The sequence below is a fragment of the Tachyglossus aculeatus genome, chromosome 1, assembly GCF_015852505.1.
Source record: "Tachyglossus aculeatus isolate mTacAcu1 chromosome 1, mTacAcu1.pri, whole genome shotgun sequence".
Lineage (NCBI taxonomy): Eukaryota > Metazoa > Chordata > Mammalia > Monotremata > Tachyglossidae > Tachyglossus > Tachyglossus aculeatus.
In genome coordinates this window covers 71,067,563-71,092,128 of record NC_052066.1, presented here as the reverse complement: position 1 = coordinate 71,092,128, position 24,566 = coordinate 71,067,563, and the positions used below count along the sequence as shown (strand labels likewise).

General features: G+C 48.8%; 1 protein-coding gene across 5 annotated transcripts in view; it reads right to left on the bottom strand.

The window, feature by feature from the left end:
* Positions 1-1,792: 1,792 nt before the first annotated feature.
* Positions 1,793-24,566, bottom strand: part of IQCG (IQ motif containing G) — a 54,391-nt gene continuing 31,617 nt past the window's right edge. For all 5 annotated transcript variants that reach the window (XM_038750371.1, XM_038750379.1, XM_038750361.1 and 2 more), the window contains 6 exons: positions 18,516-18,597; positions 10,878-11,039; positions 8,138-8,212; positions 7,624-7,755; positions 6,197-6,298; positions 1,793-2,347 (listed from right to left, as the gene is read on the bottom strand). In XM_038750371.1, the coding sequence (XP_038606299.1) occupies positions 2,210-2,347; positions 6,197-6,298; positions 7,624-7,755; positions 8,138-8,212; positions 10,878-11,039; positions 18,516-18,597 (691 nt within the window). In that variant the 3' untranslated portion in view covers positions 1,793-2,209. The remainder of the gene's footprint in view (positions 2,348-6,196; positions 6,299-7,623; positions 7,756-8,137; positions 8,213-10,877; positions 11,040-18,515; positions 18,598-24,566) is intronic.

Genomic DNA, 24,566 nt, shown 5'->3' with positions numbered 1-24,566 from the left:
TGAGAAGCATGCAGGGCCCGGGAGAGAAGTCCGAGACTTTCCACCCCCTCCACTGTCTTTTCTTCTCCCGCCTCCACCTCAGTCCAGAAACCTGAGCGAAAGGGGAGGGCTGAGCTGGGAAGGACAGTATGGAGCTATGGCCTGACAAATTTGCCCAAAAGCTGAGACTTAATCGGCTCTCGCTTTGAGAAGAACTGATTTCTCCCGGCCTGACGTGGAGACAACATTCCCGACTGCTTCCGTCAACTTGTATCTAAATTGGGTAATGAAAACCTTATTGTGCCAAATGACCTTCTTTTATCCTCTTTTGGTAACCGCTCTATCCCATTCGCTTCCCCCTGCTTCTTCCCCCAGGACCCCTGTTTGGAGAAACGGTGTCTAGGGAGAGGCAGGTTAACCTTCGCCACCAGAAGTTATTTGAAGAACAGACTTATTTCAACCCTACTTCTTGGCAGACCTCCTCTCCGCAACGATAAACCCTATAATTCCCTTCCCCACAGCACCTGTATATATGTATAAATGTTTGTACATATTTATTACCCTATTTATTTATTTATTTTCCCTGTACATATCTATTCTATTTATTTTATTTTGTTAGTATGTTTGGTTTTGTTCTCTGTCTCCCCCTTTTAGACTGTGAGCCCACTGTTGGGTAGGGACTGTCTCTATATGTTGCCAATTTGTACTTCCCAAGCGCTTAGTACAGTGCTCTGCACATAGTAAGCGCTCAATAAATACGATTGGTGATGATGATGATGATAATGAGTTGCTCCCCCTTTTAGACTGTGAGCCCACTGTTGGGTAGGGACTGTCTCTATATGTTGCCAACTTGTACTTCCCAAGCGCTTAGTCCAGTGCTCTGCACACAGTAAGTGCTCAATAAATATGATTGATGATGATGATGATGATGTCAGCATTCTGGCCAAGGCCAGTGTTTTTGAACCGACTGTGATTCCCGCTGCTGGGTTTTCATGCAAGCATGGAGGGCTGAGGAATGAAAAGAGAAGCAGCGTGGTCTAGGGGAATCCTCTGGGATTCAGAAGACCTGGGTTCTAATCCCAACTCCGCCACTTGTCTGCTGTTGACCTTGGGCAAGTCACTTCACTTTTCTGTGCCTCAGTTCCCTCATCTGTAAAATGGGGAGTAAGACTATGAGCCCTGTGTGGGAAAGGGACTGTATACAACCTGATTATCTGGTACCTCCCCCAGCGATTAACACAGTGTCTGGAACACAGTGCTTCAGTCAATCAATCAGTGGTATTTAGTCCTTACTCTGTGCAGGGCACTATACTAAGCACTTGGGAATGTATAATACAACAGAGTTGGTAGACACGTCCCCTAACAAATACCACTGTAAAGACAAAAGATGCACTGTAAAGCTGAAACTGTGCATTCAGAAAAATTCCCAGGGCCTCTTGCCAAAATGCTAAGCCTCCTGTGTGGAGGACAGCGTGCACTGGCGTCTGTCTGACCGGCCTCTCGACTGTAAGCTTGTAGTGGGCAGGGAATGTCTGTTATATTGCTATATTTTACTCTCCCAAGCGCGCCCTGCACACAGTAAGCGCTCAATAAATGATTGAATGACTGACTGTGGGCCAGTACCCGGTGCCACTCAACCTGGATGAGGAATTGCACCGATGCCTTCTCTTCAAAAGCAGGTACGGCAACCTCTCTTTCCATTCCTGCTCCATACAGTGAGGCCGCGCTTCTTCGTCCAACTTCACACAGGGAGTTTTGCTTTGCTCCGGGGCGGCGTTTTGCGGCAGTGGCACAAACAGAAACCGAGTCGGGAGCAACTCAACGGTTTTAACGCGTGGCCGGGCCCGGGAACAGCAACCGCTGTTCCCCAGGCTGCCGGCCTGGGGCCGGGCTGCTTTCGCCAGCCTCGGGTTCATTTCCCAAGGCTGGGGGACGATGGCTGGGGGCAGAAATTGAAGCAAATAACCGATTCCAAGTAAAGGCGGGACCCAAACTTTGGTCCTAAACTTCCTGTTTGAAAAATCAACTTATTTTAGGGGTGAACTTGCAAACGATCAACCGAAGGTACTTCTATCTAAGCAGTGGTGTCACGCTGGAGGGCTGACCATGGGGAAGAAGAGGCAGCGGTGTTGCTGACCCCTTCCCTACCCACCCTACTTCCACCCGCCGCCCCTGCCAGAAGGGCGGACGGGAAGAAAGGGTTCCCACGGCCCCGCCGCCGCCGCCACCGTCACTTTTTCTTCTTGGCCCCGCCCTTGGCCGCCTTCCCCTTGCCTTTACCGTTCTTGCCGCCGCCTTTCTCCTTCTTGGGCAGCTTGAAATTCCCCAGTTCTCGTCGCACGACTGTGCCTCGCCACCAAGCCTGGAGCTGGAGGATGGATGGAGAGAAAGAGGGAGCAGTAAGAATGGGCGTATGCACTCGGTGGTGGGGTCACCCTGGAGGAGGCCACATTCTTTGTACAAAAAGGGGGCTATTCTTGGCAAACTAAGGAGCCACTGTCTGGCCTGGCCTGCCTGGGGGTGTCCCCTTTACCCCATGGCTCTGGAGGGACAGTGAACTGCGTATTCACAGGCCAGAGCTCTGGCCCCTCTGACGGCGCGCCTGCCAGTTACACTCAAGAAAAAGTCTTTGGTTCTAATCTTTGTCTCCCCTCAGAGCGCACCTCAGTTCTGGTGATCTGTAACAGTTCTTCAGAAAGTCCTTACACCGTTCCTTAAAGTGCAAAAATTCCACACCACTTTTTGCATCACATTTAAAATTCTTTTCCGTTAATATATTGCCATCAAAAATAGAAAACGCTTCCAACCTAGTTATGGTGGGTCGCGCATACAGAGGTAAGGTGAGAAGAACGTCAGGCGTTCAGTTTGAACGATGGATTAGGTATCAGTGAAGTGAGCAAGAGCGTGTTGGCTGAGTTTTATCTTGGTCCGGGAGACGACGAACAAATCCAACTTGTACTTCCCAAGAGCTTAGTGCAGTGCTCTGCACACAGTAAGCGCTCAATAAATACGATTGAATGAATGAATCTCGGTGTCCTGAGTTGGGTGTATTCCCGTGCTGGTGAGAGCACCTGTCAGGCCCCCCAACATAGCCTTGGGGGATGCCGGAGGCGGGTTGAGAGCAGTTCATTCATTCAGTCGTATTTATTGAGCGCTTACTGTGGGCAGAGCACTGTACTAAGCGCTTGGGAAGTACAAGTTGGCAACATATAGAGACGGTCCCGACCCAACAACGGGCTCACAGTGTTCCGCTAGCCCCCTCGGAGGTGGGGCACGAGAGCCAGGGGCAGCCCCCACCCACGTCAAGGAACGGGACGGAGCGTCTTAGTACATCCGCTTGGAAAAGACGGATGAGTCTTTTCTGAGGGACGGACTTAGGTAGGAGGGCCCCGTACTTCCCGAGGTTTTGTCTCGATACCTTTTTATTATTACTATTATTATTGTTATTTTTACAATACTGGTTAAGCGCTTACTATGCACCAGCGCTGGGGTAGATACCAGATCATCAGGTCGGACAAACTCCCCGGTCTCATATGGGGTTCTCGGTCTAAGTAGGAGGGAGAACAGGCGTTTTGCAGATGAGGAAACCGAGGCATAGAGAAGTTAAGGAACTCGCCCAAGGTCACACACAGCGGGCAAGCGGCAGAGCTGGGATTAGAGCGCAGGTCCTCTGACAGCCAGGCCAGTGTTTTTTTCCGACAGGCCACGCTGCATCTAAAAATGCTTTCTTTCCTGGCCCATCTCAGCTCTCTCCACTCCACTCTGGCTCCAGCCTGAAGACCAGAAGTCTTCCTCCTCCCTCCCGCCCTCCCTCACGTAGGGAATTCTCTCCTTCCTAAGCTTCTATGTTCAGGGATTGTTTCAGTAGGGTGTCGTCTCTCAATAACTCTTGCCCTCATTCCTCAGGGAATTAAGAAGGCAGCCGGCTTATCTGCCTTGAAAAGCAGCATGGCCTAAGTGGAAAGAGCACGGCAGTCAGAGGACCTGGGTTCTAATCCTGCTCTGCCACTTGCCTGCTGTGTGACGTTGGTGGAGTCACTTAACTTCTCTACGCCTCAGTTCCCTCATCTGTTAAATGGGGATATGATACCCATTCTACTTAATTGTATGCATTGAGCACTTACTGTGTGCTGAGCACTGTACTAACCGCTTGGAAGAGTACAGTATAACAGAGTTGGTAGACCTGTCCTCAGTGCTTCTGTACATATCTGTTATTTATTTATTTTAATGTCTACCTCTCCCTCTAGACATAAGCTCACTGTGGGCAGGGAACGTGTCTGTTATATTGTTATAGTATACCCTCCCAAGCGCTTAGTACAGTGCTCTGCACACAGTAAACGCTCAATAAATACTACTGACTGACTGACCAAAATGTGCTTACCGTCTGGTGGATAAGCGGGTACTTAGACTGTGAGCCTCCCGTAGGACAGGGACTTTGACTGACCTGGTTCTCTTGTACCTCTTCCAGTTCTGAGCACAGTGCTTAGCACATAGTAAGCACTTAACAAATGCCATTATTATCATTATTATTATTATTATTATTAGCCACCGTGATTTTTCCAGATTCTTGATTTGTTGGTCCCTGCCAAAAGGTCCTTGTCAACTGATCGTATTTTTTGTTCCTGGCTTTTTGCCCCTTATCCTGGGGCAAAACATCTGTCAGAGGACAGATGTTAAAGGGCTGCCATGGTTGGATGGGCAGTTTGTGGGTCCAATCGCTAGTCAGGCGCCACAGTGGGGCACAGCGGCCCTGCCCTCCCCAAGTCCCGCTGGCATCATGGGGCACAGGACACTCCCTGCCCTTTATGGCTCCCACATTGGTGCCCTGAAGGCGACCCGAGCTGTTCTGCCCCAGCAGTGGTTTGCGCCGGGAGCAGTCGTAAAAAGCAGGGACGAGTCCATCAAACGTCCTCGTTCCTCTGGTGTGCGACAGACACCCAAATCGCCAGTTTTCTGCAACGGCACCGGCCCAGGGGCACGAGCACCTTCTATCACCATTTTCCTAGCTCCTTCCAACCTTCCGTCTCCCCCTGTGCCCTTCTATTCCTCCTGCCTGTGCTCCCTGGTGCCGTCCCTGCAACTTCACCGAGGGAAGCCGGAATATGGGAATGGATTTTGGATTGGAGATTGTCCAATCTTGGTGGAAACTGAGGTCAGCGCACACTTCCTGCCAAGTAGCTGACTGCCAGCAATGTCGCCAGCGAGGGGGAATGTCTGGGGGAGGGAGGAAGGTGGCTTCACACACAAACATACACCAGATCATCTTTGTGCAGAAACACTCTGGGCATGTTACTCCCCTCCTCAAAAATCTCCAGTGGCTACCAGTCAACCTACACATCAACCTTCTAGACTGTGAGCCCACCGTTGGGTAGGGACCGTCTCTATATGTTGCCAACTTGTACTTCCCAAGCACTTAGTACAGTGCTCTGCACACAGTAAGCGCTCAATAAATAGGATTGATTGATTGATTGATTGATTGATCAAGCAAAAACTCCGCACTCTCAGCTTCAAGGCTGTCCATCCCCTCGCCCCCTCCTACCTCACCTCCCTTCTCTCTTTCTCCAGCCCAGCCCGCACCCTCCGCTCCTCTGCCACCACTAACCTCCTCACTGGGCCTCGTTCTCGCCTGTCCCGCCATTGACCCCCGGCCCACGTCCTCCCCCTGACCTGGAATGCCTTCCCTCTGCACATCCGCCAAGTTCGCTCTCTTCCTCCCTTCAAAGCCCCACTGAGCGCTCACCTCCTCCAGGCCTTCCCCGACTGAGCCCCCTTTTTCCTCTCCTCCTCCCCATCCCCCCAACCCTAACTCCTTCCCCTCCCCACAGCACCTACATATGTGTTTGTACAGATTTATTACTCTATTTATTTTACTTGTCCATATTCACTATTCTATTTATTTTATTAATGATGTCCATCTAGCTTTATTTCTATTTATTCTGATGACTTAACACCTGTCCACGTTTTGTTTTGTTGTCTGTCTCCCCCTTCTAGACTGTGAGCCCGTTGTTGGGTAGGGACCGTCTCTATATGTTGCCAACTTGTACTTCCCAAGCGCTTAGCACAGTGCTCTGCACACAGTAAGCGCTCAATAAATACGATTGAATGAATGAATGAATACACACAAACACCCACCCCACCCTCTCCCCTCCCGGAGATCCAGATCAGCTCTGCCTATTGAAAAAGGACAGGAGCGTATGTGCGGCTGGGTGGCCGGTACCTTAATGATGCTCTTCAGCTCCCGGGCATCCTGTTCAATTTTATTCCTGGCCTTCTCCTTTTCTAGCCGGTCCTCGATGATGACCTGTTCAAACTCCATTAACTGCAGAGACACAGTGCGAATCGAAGGTCATGATCCGGCCCGCGGAGAACGCCCCGGCCTTGGCGGGGGATGGCCGGTTGCCCCCAGCGATCTACCGGGGCCCAGCCAGCCCACGAGCAGATTCCTCAGGAGACACAGGGTTTGTCCCAGCTCCCGGTTTCCGCATCTGGGGGACGAAAGTCAAAGACTCATCTGGGCCAGCAGAGAGAGGAAAGAGTGGGCACGCTGGGAAAACAGGAAAGAAAGGAAGGATCTCGCTCGCTGACCATGAAGGGGGGAACCTTAGAGAAGAGGACTAAAACCCGGCCCATCTCAAACCCGGACATTCCCCGCTAATGACTGTCCTTTCCTATACAGTGGCAGGGCATCTAGTGTTTAGTGCAGCGGCTCCAGTGCTTAGTACAGTGCCAGACACATAGTAAGTGCTTAACAATACCATCGTATTTCATTCAATTGTATATATTGAGTGCTTACTGTGTGCAGAGCACTGTACTAAGCGCTTGGGAAGTACAAGTTGGCGACATAGAGACGGTCCCTACCCAACAGTGGGCTCACAGCCTAGAAGGGGGAGACAGACAACAAAACAAAACGTGTCAGAATAAATAGAATTCCATTACCACCAAAGTAGCATCCTTTTGAACAGCATTTGACACAGCCAACTCACTTCATACTTCAAAGTGCTTCTGAGTAAGGCTACTTACTAGGTGTCCCCTTTTGTCCTGGACAAGGCCCATTTGGGGATCTCCCGCCTTAACTAACACATCCCCAGCTTCAGAGGAAGCCAACATTGACTCACAGTGACAATTGCTCCCATTTCTTCCAACAGACCAGGAAAAGCGCTTAGTACAGTGCTCTGCACACAGGAAGCGCTCAATACGGCCGAATGAATATAGATGCATCAACATTACGCATTTTGAGGTAAGCTTTTCTTCACACATAAAATACCAATATATGGAAATTGCATACACGTGGGCATATATGTGGTCTAAGGCCTGAAAAAAAACATCTAGTCGACAGACATCACAAATATGTACCGGCTAAAATCTGGTACATCGCATCACGATTTTGCATTCATTCATTCATTCAATCGTATTTACAGAGCGCTTCCTGTGTGCAGAGCACTGTACTAAGCGCTTGGGAAGTACAAGTCGGCAACATATAGAGACGGTCCCTACCCAGCAACGGGCTCACAGTCTAGAAGGGGGAGACAAACGACAAAGCAAAACATATTAACAAAATAAAATAAATAGAATAGTAAATCTGTACAGTTGAGGGGGAGCCCCGTGCCCGACGTACAGTATCTCACTGGACGGCTACCGTCTCACCTCCCGGGCCAATTCCTGCAGGTTGATCAGGTCTGCGGCCTTGGCAGATTTGAGACTGTTCAGTTCATTCTGTTTGGCTTCGGTGTCCTTATCATACTTCTCCATCCAGTACTCCAGCTTCTCCTCCAGCTTCTGTTTGGGAGCGGTACTGAGGGTTAGCAGTGCTGGGGGGAGGAAGAAGGCGGGTCGGGTGAAGGGGATGGCGGGGGCTGAGGATGAGGAGAGAGTTCTGGAGCCTTATCCCGGTGCAGCTCTTGGGAGATGGGCTGTGAAAATGTCCACACTGCTCTCTAACTCTGCTCTCCCAGCTTTGACCACCCCCCCAGCCCGCTCACCTCATCTGTCAAATGGGGATTAAGACCGCCGTGGGACAACCTGATTACCTCGTATCACCTACCGCAGCGCTTAGAACAGTGCTTGGCACACAGTAAGTCCTTAACAAATACCAGCATTATTATTATTATTAATAAATACCACCGATTGATTGTTAATTCAAAACGCTTGAACTACCTACCACCAGCTCCTTTTTAAGGAAGTTTTCGATTTCCGTGTGGACCCGGGTCTCTTCGTCGGTTCTGAGCTTTAGCCTCTGTAAGAAGAACAGATGAGTGGAGTTTAGGGTGCTCTCTGGGCAAAGCCTGGAGATTAGGGGGCTCTGGTTGGAGATACTAGTTGGTGCAATGGGGAACTGTGCCAACCGCTCTCGTTGCCCGGTGGGGTCCCAGAGCTTGGCAACCTTGCTTGGGCGCAGGGGCTGTCTCAGAAGAAAGGGCCCCAGGGTGGCAGAAATGAGGAGGCAGAGGAGGGTGAGGGAGAGATTGGACTATGGGCAAGCAGCCAGTGGGAACTGAGATGGCTGAGCTGTATCATTGTGGTATTAATAATAATAATAACGGTATTTGTTAAGCGCTTACTCTGTGCCAAACACCATGTGCTGGGGTAGATACGAGGTAATCAAATTGTCCCACGTGGGGCTCACAGTCTTAATCCCCATTTTACAGCTGAGGGAACTGAGGCACAGAGAAGGTAAGTGACTTGCCCAAAATCACACAGCTGACAAGTGGCAGTGCTGAGATTAGAACCCACGACCTCCGACTCCAAAGCCCGGGCTCTTTCCACTAAACCACACTAATCCCGGTGATGACAAGGGGCTAGGCATTGTGCTAAACTCTGGGGCCGATTCGAGGTAATCGGGTCCCACGTGGGGCTCACAGTCAATCAGAAATCTGGTACTGAATCCCCACTTTGCAGATGAGGGAACCGAGGCACAGAGAAGTAGAGTGACTCGCCCGAGGACACACAATAGGTTACATGGCTGCCCCAGAGGAGATGGACTGGGTGGGGGAATCTTAGGAGCAGGAAGAAAGCCGGTCTGCTCTGTCCTATTAATGTCTGAGCATACACGGAGGGGAATGTTCCCTCTTTTTTGGAAGTTTCCCTAGGCGATCCTCAGCCTCTCCACCACTGACCGAGGCTCCGTGGGGCCCACGCTCACTTTGCGATTGCCGTTCAGAGCAGCTTTCGCGGGCGCGTGCCCAGGAGGCCCAATTTGGCTCCTCCACCTCTGGGCATCCCTCTCTGGATGTGGGGGAAGCTGCCGGATTCGATAGGTGAATGGTGACGACACACAGGTCAGTGCCCAGCTTTGTCCTGGCTTCATGGTTACAGAGAGAAGCAGCGTGAATCAGTGGAAAGAGCACGGGCTTTGGAGTCAGAGGTCATGGGTTGCAATTCATTCATTCGTTCAATCGTATTTATTGAGCGCTTACTGTGTGCAGGGCACTGGACTAAGCGCTTGGGAAGTACAAGTTGGCAACATATAGAGATGGTCCCTACCCAACAGCGGGCTCACAGTCTAGAAGACTCCCCGCTCCACCAATTGTCAGCTGTGTGACTTTGGGCAAGTCACTTCACTTCTCTGGGCCTCAGTTCCCTCATCTGTAAAATGGGGATTAAAACTGAAAGCCCCCTGTGGGACAACCTGATAACCTTGTATCCTCCCCGGCGCTTAGAACAGTGCTTTGCACATAGTAAGTGCTTAATAAATGCCATCATCATTATTATTATTATTACTACTATTTTCTAGGACCAAACAATCAATCAATCAATTGTATTTATTGAGCGCTTACTGTGTGCAGAGCACTGTACTAAGCGCTTGGGAAGTACAAGTTGGCAACATATAGAGACTGTCCCTACCCAACAGTGGGCTCACAGCCTAGAAGGGGGAGACAGAGAACAAAACTGAACATGTTAACAAAATAAAATAAATAGAATAGATATGTACAAGTAAAATAAATAAATAGAGTGATAAATATGTACAAACATATATACATATATACAGGTGCTGTGGGGAAGGGAAGGAGGTAAGACGGGGGATGGAGAGGGGGACGAAGGGGAGAGGAAGGAGGGGGCTGAGTCTGGGAAGGCCTCCTGGAGGAGGTGAGCTCTCAGTAGGGCCTTGAAGGGAGGAAGACAGCGAGCTCGGCGGATGGGCAGAGGGAGGGCATGCCAGGCCCGGGGGAGGACGTGGACTGGGGGTCAACGGTGGGACAGGCAAGAACGAGGCCCGGTGAGGAGATTAGCGGCAGAGGAGCGGAGGGTGCGGGCTGGGCTGGAGAAGGAGAGAAGGGAGGGGAGGTAGGAGGGGGCCAGGTGATGGACAGCCTTGAAGCTGAGGGTGAGGACCAGGATAACATGGCCTGAAAGGAAACCGATGCCATAAACAGGCTGATTCCCAGAGTCATCAGAGAGGAACGGGAGGCGTGGCCGACATCTCTGCTCCCAAATACGAACCCCAAGCCCTCATTCTGTCCTTGACTACTACCCTCAAGTGTGTGGGTGGAAGGGGGAGAGAGGGAGGCAGGGGAATGGTGGCAAGTTTCCAGCGGCAAATGGAGAGTACAACACAATAGGACTAGCAGAAACGTCCCCTGCCCATGACGAGCTTACAGTCTAGAGACGAACTTAGGGGGCTCCTCCTCGGCCTCCCACCCCCTAACTCCCAGCCTCACAGCAATTATGTCCACTTCTGTAATTTTATTTATTTAGAGTAATGCCTCTCGCCCCACATAAACTGTAAGGTCGTTGTGGGCAGGGAATGTGTCTGCTTATTGTTGCATTATACTCTCCCAAGCGCTTAGTACAGTGCTGTGCACACAGTAAGTGCTCAATAAATAGGACTGACGGACCGACGGACCGGCCCCTGGGTTGGGCGAGGGGGTTCACCCGTCCTGGCCGGTTCCCTCCCAGCTCACCTCTATCTCGTCCAGCAGGTTCTCTTCGGCCCTGTCGCATTTGTTCTGGGTCTGGACGATCTGCAGCTCCGTGGTCTTCTTCACGTACCGGCTCTCCATGTTGGTCTTGGCCTTCATCTCCTGCAGCTGGTCCTTGAGGTACGCGATGTGCTCTTTCTGACTCTGGAGGAAAGGCCGGGGCTCTGGTGAGGAAGGCCGAGGTGCCAGCGGTGGGCACTCACACTTGCCGGGAGCGTGGCTTAGGCCGAGTTCCCAAACCGACGCCATCCTCGTTCGGCCTTCTGGGACTATGGGGGGGACGGCGGGGACGGGGAGGCGTAGTCTCAATGCATGGGAAACGCCTCCCCCTTTTAGACTGTGAGCCCACCGTTGGGTAGGGACTGTCTCTATATGTTGCCAACTTGTACTTCCCAAGCGCTTAGTACAGTGCTCTGCACACAGTAAGCGCTCAATAAGTACGATTGATGATGATGATGATGATCTTGGCCGATTCTGCGAACCAAAACGTAGGAGACAAAGGATCTGCTTCCGGGAAACAGGATTCGAGGTTCCTTCCCCAAACACACAACTTCTACACTTTAGACCTCCCACAAATAATAATAATAATAATAATAATAATAATGATGGCATTTGTTAAGCACTTACTATGTGCAAAGCACTGTTCTAAGCGCTGGGGGGGATGCAAGGTGATCAGGTTGTCCCATGTGGGGCTCACAGTCTTAACCCCCATTTTACAGATGAGGTAACTGAGCTGCAGAGAAGTGAAGTGACTTGCCCAAGGTCACACAGCAGACACGTGGAGGAGCTGGGATTCGAACCCACGACCTCCGACTCCAAAGCCCAGGCTCTTTCCACTGAGCCACGCTGCTTCACAAATAACCTTCATCTACCTCAGAGAACCTCTCTGAATATGGAAAATAACGTTATCTCCCTCACGGGGCTGTGTTTGGACTTAACCTACCAAAAGGATTTCACTCATTCATTCAATTGTATTTATTGAGCGCTTACTGTGCGCAGAGCACTGTGCTAAGTGCTTGGGGAGTACAAGTCGGCAACATATAGAAACGGTCCCTACCCAACAATGCACTCACAGTCTAGAAGGAGGAGACAGACAATAAAACAAAACAAGTAGATGGGTGTCAAAACCGTCAGAATAAATAGAGTTATGGCTCTGTGCACAGCATTAATAAAATGAGTAGTAAATATGTACAAGTAAAATAATTTCGACCATCTTGACGGAAGTAACTCTAAATGCCTGTACAGTATCTAAGCAGCTGCTCCCCATCATGAAATCTGCCTGCTTGGTTTTTTTGACATAATAATAATAATAATAATGATATTTGTTAAGCGCTTACTATGTGCAAAGCACTGGAGTTGTCCCATGGGGGGCTCATGGTTTTAATCCCCATTTCACAGATGAGGTAACTGAGGCACAGAGAAGTGAAGTGACTTGCCCAAAGTCACACAGCTGGCAATTGGCAGAGCCGGGATATGAACCCAAGACCTCTGACTCCAAAGCCCAGGCTCTTTCCACTGAGCCATGCTGCTTCTCCCTTATATGACATGACCGCTCCCTTATATATTTTTATATTTATATTTTTATATCCTGCCTTTTTATGTTTTGCAGCAGTTTAAGCTAGACGGTAAGCTTTTGAAGAACAGGGATCGGTTCTACCGACTCTGGGGCACTGACCTGCACCCAGTAAGCGCTTAGCAAATAACACTGATCAATGGGTGTGTGAGTGTGGAGAGAAACCAAGGAAAGGCAGGATTCACCTAGGCCGGGACCTCCCCCAGTTGACCGACTGACTGACCCAATAAGCGCACAATGAATACCGGCGATTGACGGATCACTTCTCTTCTTGACGTAAAGAAGGGATGCGGCCCATCCACTTGGAAAATTTCAGGACACCTTTGGGAGTTCCAGTGTCAAACTGATGTGAGTCAGATGAGTCCGACCAGTTGGGAAGGTCCATCTTCCTGGCGAGGCTGCCCTTGTACCGTTCCAAATGGATGACCGCCTAGAGAAGGAGTCGCCACCGGCTCTCTTGGAATCGTGCCCCAGGGACCCACTACCCAAATCCATCAATGGTATTTGTTGGGCGCTTGTGGGGTAAAGAGCACTGTACTAATCGCTGGGTATCAAGAAGAGAAATGACCAATCAGTGGTATTCATCCTGCGCTTACTGGGTCGGTCGGTCAATCATATTTATTGAATGCTTACTGTGTGCAGAGCTCTATACTAAGGGAGAATACAATATAACAATAAACAGACATATTCCCTGCCCACAACAGGCTGATAGTCTGATAGAGCTGATAGGCTGATAGGCTGATAGAGCTCACCTCCTCCAGGAGGCCTTCCCAGACTGAGCCCCTTCCTTCCTCTCCCCCTCATCCCCCTCTCCATCCCCGCCATCTTACCTCCTTCCCTTCCCCACAGCACCTGTATATATGTATATATGTTTGTACATATTTGTTACTCTATTTATTTATTTATTTATTGTACTTGTACATATCTATTCTATTTATTTTATTTTGTTAGTATGTTTGGTTTTGTTCTCTGTCTCCCCCTTTTAGACTGTGAGCCCACTGCTGGGTAGGGACTGTCTCTATATGTTGCCAACTTGGACTTCCCAAGCGCTTAGTACAGTGCTCCGCACACAGTAAGCGCTCAATAAATACGATTGATGATGATGATGATGATGATGATAGTCTAGAGGGAGAGACAGACATTAATATAAATAAATAAATGACAGATATGTACCTAAGTTCCGTGGGGCTGGGAAGGGGGATGGATAAAGGGAGCAAGTCAGGGTGATGCAGAACGGGGTGGGAGAAAAGAGGAAAGTGGGCTTAGTCTGGGAAGGCCTCTTGGAGGAGGTGTACCTTCAATAAGGCTTTGAAGCGAGGGAGAGTCATTGTCTGCCGGATATGAAGAGGGAGGGCGGTCCAGACCGGAGGCAGGACATGAGCAAGAGCTCGGAAGCAAGATGGGCGAGATGAGATACAGTGAGAAGGTTAGCGTTAGAGGAGCCAAGTGTGCAGGATGAGTTGTAGAGCACTGTATTCAAGAAGAGAAGCAGTCAATTGATGATATTTGTTAAACCCTTACTGGGTGCAGGGCACTGTATTGAGCGCCAGACATCCGAACGTTAAGAAAAGAAGGCGGCTTTCCCTTGATTTGGTTTTTCGGGGACTTCGGTAGGGGTCCAGACCCTGAGAAAGAGATTCTGAATGGTCCTGGTTTTTTCTACGGTGCCCCGCTGCAGGCAAGGGAAAGCATCTAGAAAACAAAGAGCAAGGGACGGTCAGATGGTGTTTTTCCAAGCTGGGTTTATTTGCTTTCCCGAAGATAGGCCGAGAAGATGAGAAACGCAGAGTTGAAACTCGGGGAGGTTCTTAAATGAAGAAAACATAAGGCAGAACGTTATGCAAGCACTTAAAAAATCATAAAAGACAAGTCTACAATTCAACCGGCCGAGCCAAAGGCAGCTGACTGCAGAGCCGCCGCTACCATGTGCCTCTGATTATTCCCCAGGTTCCTTCCTGTTTGCTGCGATTCCAGGCAAATTTATCCCCTGTTTTCCAGCGAAGAGGCTTGGTTTAGGGGAGGGGATGAAACGCCAAGGGGCTGGTACGTTTAAATCAAAACACTAAGGCCCTCAAACAGGATCCGATCATGGGACCGCCGCTGGAGTCTTTCATCCGTCTCCGTGCTCCAGGAAAGAACCAACGTGGAATTACTGAGTTACGGGCTCGTGGGGTGTGCGACTGATCGGAAAAAGCTTTCCTCTGTAGGCGCATTTTCCACGGACCGAAGGAAAATCTGGCCCGATGGCACTCGGCCCCTCCCTCCTCAGTAAAGTTTGCTCCCCTGGTGTAGAGAAGGCTGTTGCACATGACTGAGGCCCTCGGAACTATGTGTTTTGTGGGTTTCCTGTCGGGCATCCAAAATTTCAGTTTCCAAATCCCATGATCGCCTTACAGCCCAAATTGGCTATTCGACTTCGGAGATGAGCTATTTTGTAACGGAGAGAGTCGAGGAGCGCTAAAATGAGACTCTGGTGATGATGACGGGGGCTGATGAGTTTCTCTTTTCACAGTAGGAGACTGTAAGATGGTTGGGGGCAGGGAACGTATCTACCAGCTCGGTTATATGTACTCGCCCAAGAGCTTAGTACAGTGCTGTGCTCACGGTAAGTGCTCAAAAAATACGATTGAATGAATAAACCCCATTGATTGACACTCAGTGGAGACATGAGTGTAATCACTGGGATTTGGGGCCATTCTTCTTCTACACTGGAGGAGAAGGAAGTCGTCACTGCCCTTTCTCATCTGAGAAGCAGCATGGCCTATTGGAAACAGCACGGGACTGGGAGTCAGAGGACGTGGGTTCTAATCCCGGCTCCGCCAAATGTCTGCTGCTGTGTGTCCTTGGGCAATCACGTAACTTCTCTGTGCCTCAGTTCCCTCATCTGTAAAATGGGGATCATTCATTCATTCAATCATATGTATTGAGCGCTTACTGTGTGCAGAGCACTGTACTAAGCACTTGGGAAGTAATAATAATAATAATGATGGTATTTGTTAAGCGCTTACTATGTGCAAAGCACTGTTCTAAGCACTGGGGAGGTTACAAGGTAATCAGGTTGTCCCATGGGGGGCTCACAGTCTTAATCCTCATTTTACAGATGAGGTAACTGAGGCACAGAGAAGTTAAGTGGCTTGCCCAAAGTTACACACCTGACAATTGGCAGAGCCGGCATTTGAACCCATGACCTCTTACTCTTTCCACTGAACCATGCTGCTTAAGACTGTGAGCCCCTGTGGGACACTGACTGTTTCTAATCTGATTATCCTGTATCCTCTCCAGTGGTTAGTACAGTGCTGGGCACATTCCCACAGCACATGTTTATACAGTTATGTATATATCTATTTATTTATTTATTTGTTTATATTGATGTCTGTCTCCCCTTCTAGACTGCGAGCTCATGGTGGGCAGGAACGTGTCTGTTTGTTGTTCTATTATACTCTCCCAAGTGCTTAGTACAGTACTTTGCACACAGTAAGCGCTGAATAAATACGATCGAATGAATAGTAAGTGCTTAACAAATATCACAGGTATTATTTGTTACTATTATTATTATCTCAGGACTCCTCCTTGGTTGAGGGAAACAAAGAAAATCGTGGATCGATCAATCAATCAATCGTCTTTATTGAGCGCTTACTGTGTGCACAGCCCTGTACTAAGCGCTTAATGGATGGGATATATTGGGAAGATGGTTTTCTGGCCAATTAAAGCCTTGTGTGGTCCCAAGGGAAAATGTTCCTTCAGGCTCTTAGTTACTGTGGCAGGGGGATCGACTCTAGTCCAAGGGCAGGAACTGGCCCCAAGCCAGTCACTCCTGTCCCCAGGGTGGCTGAGGCGGTGACCGTCCATCCATCTGCACCGACTTTCCCAACCCCTTTCCCGCTCTTCCCTACCCCCGGTCCCACCTGAGAACTGTGCTTCCCCTTGTCTCTTCCCAACCCAGCCAGGCAGCCCAGGGGACGAGCTAGGGGGTTCTTGGGTCTTGCGGGAATGCTGGAGCCGGTCAGGGCCTTTCTGTTTTGGGGTCAGGGATGTTTCTCTCCTGCTCCAGACCTATACCCGCTGATAGCAGAGAAGCAGCGTGGCTCAGTGGAAAGAGCCCGGGCTTTGGAGTCAGAGGTCATGGGTTCTAATCCCGGCTCCTCCAATTGTCAGCTGACTTTGGGTAAGTCACTTCACTTCTCTGGGCCTCAGTTCCCTCATCTGTAAAGTGGGGATTAAGACTGTGAGCCCCCCGTGGGACAACCCTGATCACCTTGTAACCTCCCCAGTGCTTACAACAGTGCATTGAACATAGTAAGCGCTTAATAAATGCCATCATCATTATTATTATTATTATCCCCATTAAAGGTCAGGGGAGGACTTCCATCCCCAGAGGTTACACCCCGGACACCTCCCCAAGGTCATCCCCGCCGTTTGGGAAGTAGGCCTTGCATTTGCTTCTTGGCTGAGGGTATCAACCAAAGCCATCAGTCTCTGGATCAATCAATCAATCAATCATATTTATTGAGCACTTACTGTGTGCAGAGCACTGTACTAAGCGTTTGGGAAGTACAAGTTGGCAACATATAGAGACAGTCCCTACCCAACAGTGGGCTCACAGTCTAAAAGGGGGAGACAAAGAACAAAACCAAACATACTAACAAAATAAAATAAATAGAATAGATATGTACAAGTAAAATAAATAAATAGAGTAATAAATATGTACAAACATATATACATATATACAGGTGCTGTGGGGAAGGGAAGGAGGTAAGATGGGGGGATGGAGAGGGGGACGAGGGGGAGAGGAAGGAGGGGGCTCAGTATGGGAAGGCCTCCTGGAGGAGGTGAGCTCTCAGTAGGGCCTTGAAGGGAGGAAGAGAGCTAGCTTGGCGGATGGGCAGAGGGAGGGCATTCCAGGCCCGGGGGAGGACGTGGGCCGGGGGTCGATGGCGGGACAGGCAAGAACGAGGTACGGTGAGGAGATTAGCGGCAATGGAGCAATGGTATTGATTCTCAGAAAGTTCCCTAATCAGTATGCTTTGAAGGAGCCAAGGTGAGAGGGTAGCAGCATGGCCTAGTGGAGAGAGCCCAGGCCTGGGTTCCAATCCCGGCTCTGCCACTTGTCTGCTACATGACCTTGGGCAAGTCATTTCACGTGTCTATCTGTAACCTCATCTGTAAAATGGGGATTAAGACCATGAGCCCCATGTGGGACAGGGACTGTGTCCAACTTGATTAGCTTGTATCAGTACAGTCCCTGGCCCCTGGAAGTGCTTAACAAATGCCATAATAAAAAGAGAAAGGAGACAGGAAGAAGATAACTAGCCTAGTGTCAGATCTTGAAACGGTTACAGAAGTGCAGAGAAAAATATTCTCTCAGAGGGCTGGAGGGGAAAGGAGCATAAATGGCTCCCTTGTTGCTGGTTGGTAAAAAAGAGCAAGAAGAATTTGATAATGATGGGAGAGCAGGGGAAGGCGAAAAGGCTTGTTATCCCTGGCAGAGCCCAAAAGGAAACCTAAGGAAGAGGGGCTTTTCACAAGAGAGAAAACATGAATGCAAACCAGTCGATGTGATAAGGCTGAGGAGGGCCAGAGAGCGAGAGGGGCTGCAAAGTCAGGAGCCAAAAGCTGACGGGGGAGTGATGTCCCAGGACTCAGTCAGGGGCTGTTTGGTGGGTCACTGCTGAAGAGACAGGCACACGGGAGGACCCCCAGAGAAATACCGTCTTCGAATAAATGCCAGGGCTCTTGCAAACCAGTAGTCAAGCGACTTCCTGTAACTTCTGGGAGCAGATAACCTATTCACCCCCCTGGTACTGTTTCAGCCCATAGACTATAGCAGAGACAAGTCCAGTTGGCTCCAGAAACTGAGCTTGTAAACTCTAGAATTCCAATTCCCAGTCCCAGCCGAGACATCAACAAAAGAACCTGGGTCATGTTTTTACATTTACAAGAGCTGGTTCTCTAACGAAGACGATAAATCAGGTGGGAGGGAACCGCGTCCGATCACCTCAGCTCCCCTGTGCCCCTGAGCGGCCCTGCTTACCTGGAGGGATTCTTACCTGGACTTTTATCTCTCGTTCTCTTTTGACGTCTTGTAGCTGTTTCTGAAGTGATCGTATCTGTTTCCTTCCTTGTTCCTCCCTGGGGGAAAAAGGAGGGGCAAGGGGAACAGTGGCTGCTTTGGCTACCGGAGGAGAAATGAGGGCTTGATTTTATTTACAGTCCTCAGAAAGGAAGCATCTTGATTTCTGATCCAGTCAGCGTTGTTCTTCAGCCCTCTTGTTTGTACCCTTTCCCTCACTGCCGGTTAGAAAACCTCCCGCTGTTACCAAGTCTGAGCAGACCCTGCATTTTTTTCCTATCCTGTGAGTGGACATCAATCTTGAAGGCATCTTGAAACCCGTGTATGTGGGTGGAAACCAGAATTCTGGACCTAGATGATGAACGCCACTCAGATCCTACAGTCACGCAAGCAAAGGGAATGAATGGTAGTAATAATAATAATAATAATAACAATAATAATAATAATAACTATAGTACTTGTTAACCGGCACTTACTATGGGCCAAGCACTGTTCTAGGTGCTGGGGTAGATACAAGTTAATCAGGTTGGACACAGTCCCTGTCCCACATGGGGCTCACATTCTTAATCCCCATTTTACAGATGAGGGAACTGAGGCCCAGAGAAGTGAAGTGACTTGCCCAAGGTCACATGGCAGATGTGGTGGAGCCAGGATTAGAACCCAGGCCTGTGCTCCATTCACTAAGCCACACTGCTTCTCTGATGGGAATCACTCAGCCTCCTCCGTGAATTCCCCAGATATACTTTATTTATTTTTGTATTTATTTATGGTATTTGTTAAGTGCTTATGATGTGCCAGGCACTGTCCCGAGTGCTGGGGTAGATGCAAGCTAATCAGGTTGGACACAGTCCCTGTCCCACCTGGGGCTCACAGTCCTACTCCCCATTTTACTGATAAGGAAACTCGGGCAGAGAGAAGTGAAACGACTTGCCCAAGGTCACACAGCAGGCAAGTGGCAAAGCCAGGATAATCAATCAATCAATCATATTTATTGAGCGCTTACTGTGTGCAGAGCACTGTACTAAGCACTTGGGAAGTACAAGTCAGCAACACATAGAGACAGTCCCTACCCAACAGCGGGCTCACAGTCTAGAAGGGGGAGACAGAGAACAAAACCAAACATATTAACAAAATAAAATAAATAGAATAGATATGTACAAGTAAGAGAAATAAATAGAGTAATAAATATGTACAAACATATATACATATAAACAGGATAAGACCCCAGGTCTGTGCTCTATCCACTGGACGCACTGTTTTTCCTCCTTGCACCAGACCTCTGAAGACAGAGAGGAGCTCGGCTTCCAAATTCAGTGGTTGAGCCACACCAAAAAAGCCTTCCGCAATCCTGGGCAGGCTCAGACCAAGGAACACCTCAAGGGTCTAGGAAGGATCGTCCCTACATGGCTGGAGCCAGGACTTGAGAAAAAAACCTGGTGTGGGCCCCCGTGGCTTCTAGAAGTCTAGTCTTCTAGACTGTGAGCCCGTTATTGGGTAGGGACCGTCTCTATATGTTGCCAACTTGTACTTCCCAAGCGCTTAGTATAGTGCTCTGCACACAGTAAGCGCTCAATAAATATGATTGAATGAATGCAGAGGGTGAGCGAGGTTTAGTTGAACGAGTGGAAATTCCGCTCTAAAACCTCTCCTTCCTCTCCCTTCTTCCCTCCTTCCTTTCCTTCAGCCTGATGCTGATGAATGATGTTGCCAAATTGTTGCCAATTTGTACTTCCCAAGCGCTTAGTACAGTGCTCTGCACATAGTAAGCGCTCAATAAATACGATTGATGATTGATGATGATGCTGTGCAGCAGCGGGGCTCGTAAAAGGCACTTTGCCCTGCCCTCCCTCGCTCCTCACTCCTCGGGGCCCTAGCCCTCTGGCAAGTGGGATACTAGACAGCTGCCCCAGGGCAGACTGTGACGGTTTTCCCTGGGGCCCTACAGGAGTTGGGGACCCCGGTGACTTGGGCAAGTCCGCCCCTTGATACCCTACATATTGGAAGCTTCCATGAGGCTCATTATCCAGCACAGTGAAGCTCCCTAACAACAACAATAATAATAACAATAATTGTGATATTTGTTAAGCACTTACTTTGGGCCAGGCGCTGCGGAAGCAGTATGGCATTGTGGAGTCAGAAGGTCATGGGTTAAGAGAAGCCTCGTGGCTCAGTGGAAGGAGCATGGGCTTTGGAGTCAGTGGTCAAGGGTTCAAATCCCGGCTCCGCCAATTGTCAGTTGTGTGACTTTGGGCAAGTCACTTAATTTCTCTGTGCCTCAGTTACCTCATCTGTAAAATGGGGATTGACTGTGAGCCCTCCGTGGGACAACCTGATCACTCTGTAGCCTCCCCAGCGCTTAGTACGGTGCTTTGCACATAGTAAGTGCTTAATAAATGCCATTATTATTATTATTATTATTATTCTAATCACAGCTTTGCCACTTGCCTGCTGTGAGACCTGGGGCAAGTCACTTCTCTTCTCTGGGCCACAGTTACCTCATCTGTAAAATGGGGATTGAGACTGTGAGCCCCATAGGGGACAGGGACTGTGTCCAGCCCAGCACATAGTATAGTGCTTGGCACTCAGTAAGCCTGTAACAAATACCATCATTATTATTATTTTTATTACTAAACGCTGGGGTGGTTATGAGCAAATCGGGTTGGATTACAGTCCCTGTCCCATGTGGGACTCACAGTTTCAATCCCCATTTTCCAGATGAGGCAACTGAGGCCCAGAGGAGTAAAGTGATTTGCCCACGGGGCCTGGGCAATTGCCTCCTCTGGCCCTGCCCCAGGGGAATGGTGCCCTAAGGAAGAGCAGCTCAGGCTAGGCTTGGCTTTCAGTTCAGGGCTGAGTTGTGAGGGTCTGGGACAGTCCTGGATGGACGTCAATCCCAGAACACTTGGAAGTTGGGAAGGAATCCCGAGTCACTCCTGCCTGTAAGTGGATGTCATCTTGTCCAGCAGGCCACCCGAGGGCAAGCCAGTTCTTTCACTGGAGGTTCTAAGGGACCTAAACCTCCGTGGGATGTAGCTAGACTGAAAGCTTCTCCATTAGACTCTAAGTTCCTTGTGGGCAAGAATCATGTCGACCAAATCTGTTGTACTCTCTGAAGCACTTAGTACAGTGCTCTACTCATAGTAACTGTTCAGCGTGGCTCAGTGGAAAGAGCCCGGGCTTGGAAGTCGGAGATCATCGGTTCTAATCCTGGCTCTGCCACTTGTCAGCTGTGTGACTTTGGGCAAGTCACTTCACTTCTCTGGGCCTCGGTTACCTCATCTGTAAAATGGGGATTAAGACTGTGAGACCCAGGTGGGACAACCGGATCACCTTGTATCCCCCCCCCCAGTGCTTAGAACAGTGCTTCACACATAGTAAGCGCTTAACAAATGCCATCATTATTAAATACCACTGATTGGTTGACAGACTCAGTATCTCCAACCATATATTTTGGGGCTGCCAAATGTGACACTACTGCACACTTTGGGGAAGCAGTGTGGCTTAGTGGGAAGAGCACGGGCTTGGGAGCTAGAGGACGTGGGTTCTAATCCCGACTCCGCCACTTCTCTGCTGTGTGACCTTGGGCAAGCCACTTCACTTCTCTGGGCCTCAGTTACCTCATCTGGAAAATGAGGATTAAGACTGTGAGCCCCACGTGGACAACTTGATTACCTTGTATCTACCCCGGCGCTTAGAAGACTGCTTGGCACATAGTAAGCGCTTAACAAACACCATCATCATCATCATTAGAGAAAGTAACTGTTTCAAGCTAGCTACAAAATCCAGCTGATCAAGGACTATTTCCTTTGAAAGCTGAACGGAAAAGCTCTTTTAATAACCTTGTTCCTCATCCAACACAGAGCATGCAAGTGACCTTATTAAAAGAACCAATTAAATGTTTAGATGACACAAAAATATTTCCAGTTTCTTCCTTGCGGGTCACTCAGTTAAACACTTGCTAAGCAGCTGAGAGGGCATAGCAGAGTTGATAGACACGATCCCTTTCCTCTAGGAGCTTACAATCTAGCGGGTGAGAAAAATGTTAAAATAAGTTACAGACAGGGGAAGCAGAGGATTATGTACATAAGTGCTGTGGGGCTGGGTGAGTATCAGAGTGGTAAGGTGCGCAAATCCAGAGGTGACACAGAAGGGAGGGAAAATAGGGTGAGGGGCTGAGTCAGGGAAGGCTTCCTGGAGGAGATGTAATTATAATACTGGTATTTGTTAAGCGCTTACTATGTGCAAAGCACTGTTCTAAGCACTGGAGGGATACAAGGTGATCAGGTTGTCCCACGGGGGGCTCACAGTCTTAATAATTATAGTAGGACTTTGAAGACGGGGAGTGTGGTGGTCTGTCGGATATGAAATTGCAGGGAGTTTCGGGCAGGAGGGAGGATGATCTGCGTGAATTTCCAATTTAAACAGAAACCTGACCCTGCATCTTGGCATGATAGCAAAGGAGAGACCGATGACTTAATATTTTTTTTCCTACATATCAGTCCATATATTTCTCCATGACTTTTGCAAAAGAATAGAGAAAAAAATTATGCTCAAAGTGGCTGGTTCCTTCCACAATCCTTAGGCGGGGGATCATCTAATGAAGGCTCTGGGCGAGGGCCTTTGGTCTCCGAGCCTTTAGGTGGTACTAAATATTCATCTTGGACCAAGAACTTTGGGATTCTACCCAACAGAAGTTGCTATGAAATGCTGGTATTCCTTAGAAGTGCTTTTTTTAAAATTATGCCTAGGGTTCTCAAGAGTCTTTCTTTAAGGGTCTTCGAACGCTTTTTAGAAAGTAGCAAATTAGCCTCGCAATTTTCCATAAGGGAAGGGGAAACGCCCTGATTTTACAGCAGAGGAAGTAGCGTAGCCTAGAGGAAAGAGCACAGGCCTGGGACTCGGGAGTCCTGAGTACCCTGCTTCCCTACTGGCTGCTGTGTGACCTCGGACAAGTCATTTAGTTTCTCTGTGCCTAAGTTCCCTCATCTTTTTTATTTAAATGGTATTTGCTAAGCTCTTACGATGGTTCAGGTACAGTACTAAGCACTGGAGTAATAATCATAATAATAGTAATAATGATGGCATTTGTTAAGCGCTTATTATGTGCCAAGCACTGTTAGTGCTTGGTCACAAGTTAGTGCCAAGCACTAAGCACTGAGGGAGATACCAGGTAATCAAGTTGTCCCACGTGGGGCTCACAGTCTTAATCGCCATTTTACAGATGAGGTAACGGAGGCCCAGAGAAGTTAAGTGACTTGCCCAAAGTCACACAGCTACAAGACAATCAGGTTGGACATCGTCCATGTCCCACATGGGGCTTCCAATCTTCATCTCCATTTTACAGATGAGGGAACTGAGGCACAGAGAAGTCTCACCCAAGGTCACACAGCAGACACATGGCAGAGCCAGGATTAGAACCCAGGTCCTCTGATTCCAAGGCCCATGCTCTTTCCACTAGATCACACTGCTCCTTGTTAGCAAAATAGGGATAAAATACTTGTTCTCCCTCCCTCTTTAACTGCAAGCCCCATGTGAGTCAGACACTTTGTTCAATCGGACTATCTTGCATCTACCCTAAAGCATACTACAGTACTTGATACATAGTAAGTGCTTAACATCAATCAATCAATCAATCAATCGCATTTATTGAGCACTTACTGTGTGCAGAGCACTGTACTAAGCGCTTGGGAAGTACAAGTTGGCAACATATAGAGACAGTCCCTACCCAACAGTGGGCTCACAGTTTTAAAGGGGGAGACAGAGAACAAAACCAAACATACTAAGAAAATAAAATAAATAGAATAGATATGTACAAGTAAAATAGAGTAATAAATATATACAGACATATATACATATATACAGGTATACATACATACATATATATACATATATACATATATTAACATATACCACAATGTCTGTTTATTGTTATATCGTATTCTCCCAAGTGCTTAGTACAGTGCTCTGCACACAGTAAGTGCTCAGTAAATATGATTGAATTGTTATTATTATTACTGTTAGAAGAGGA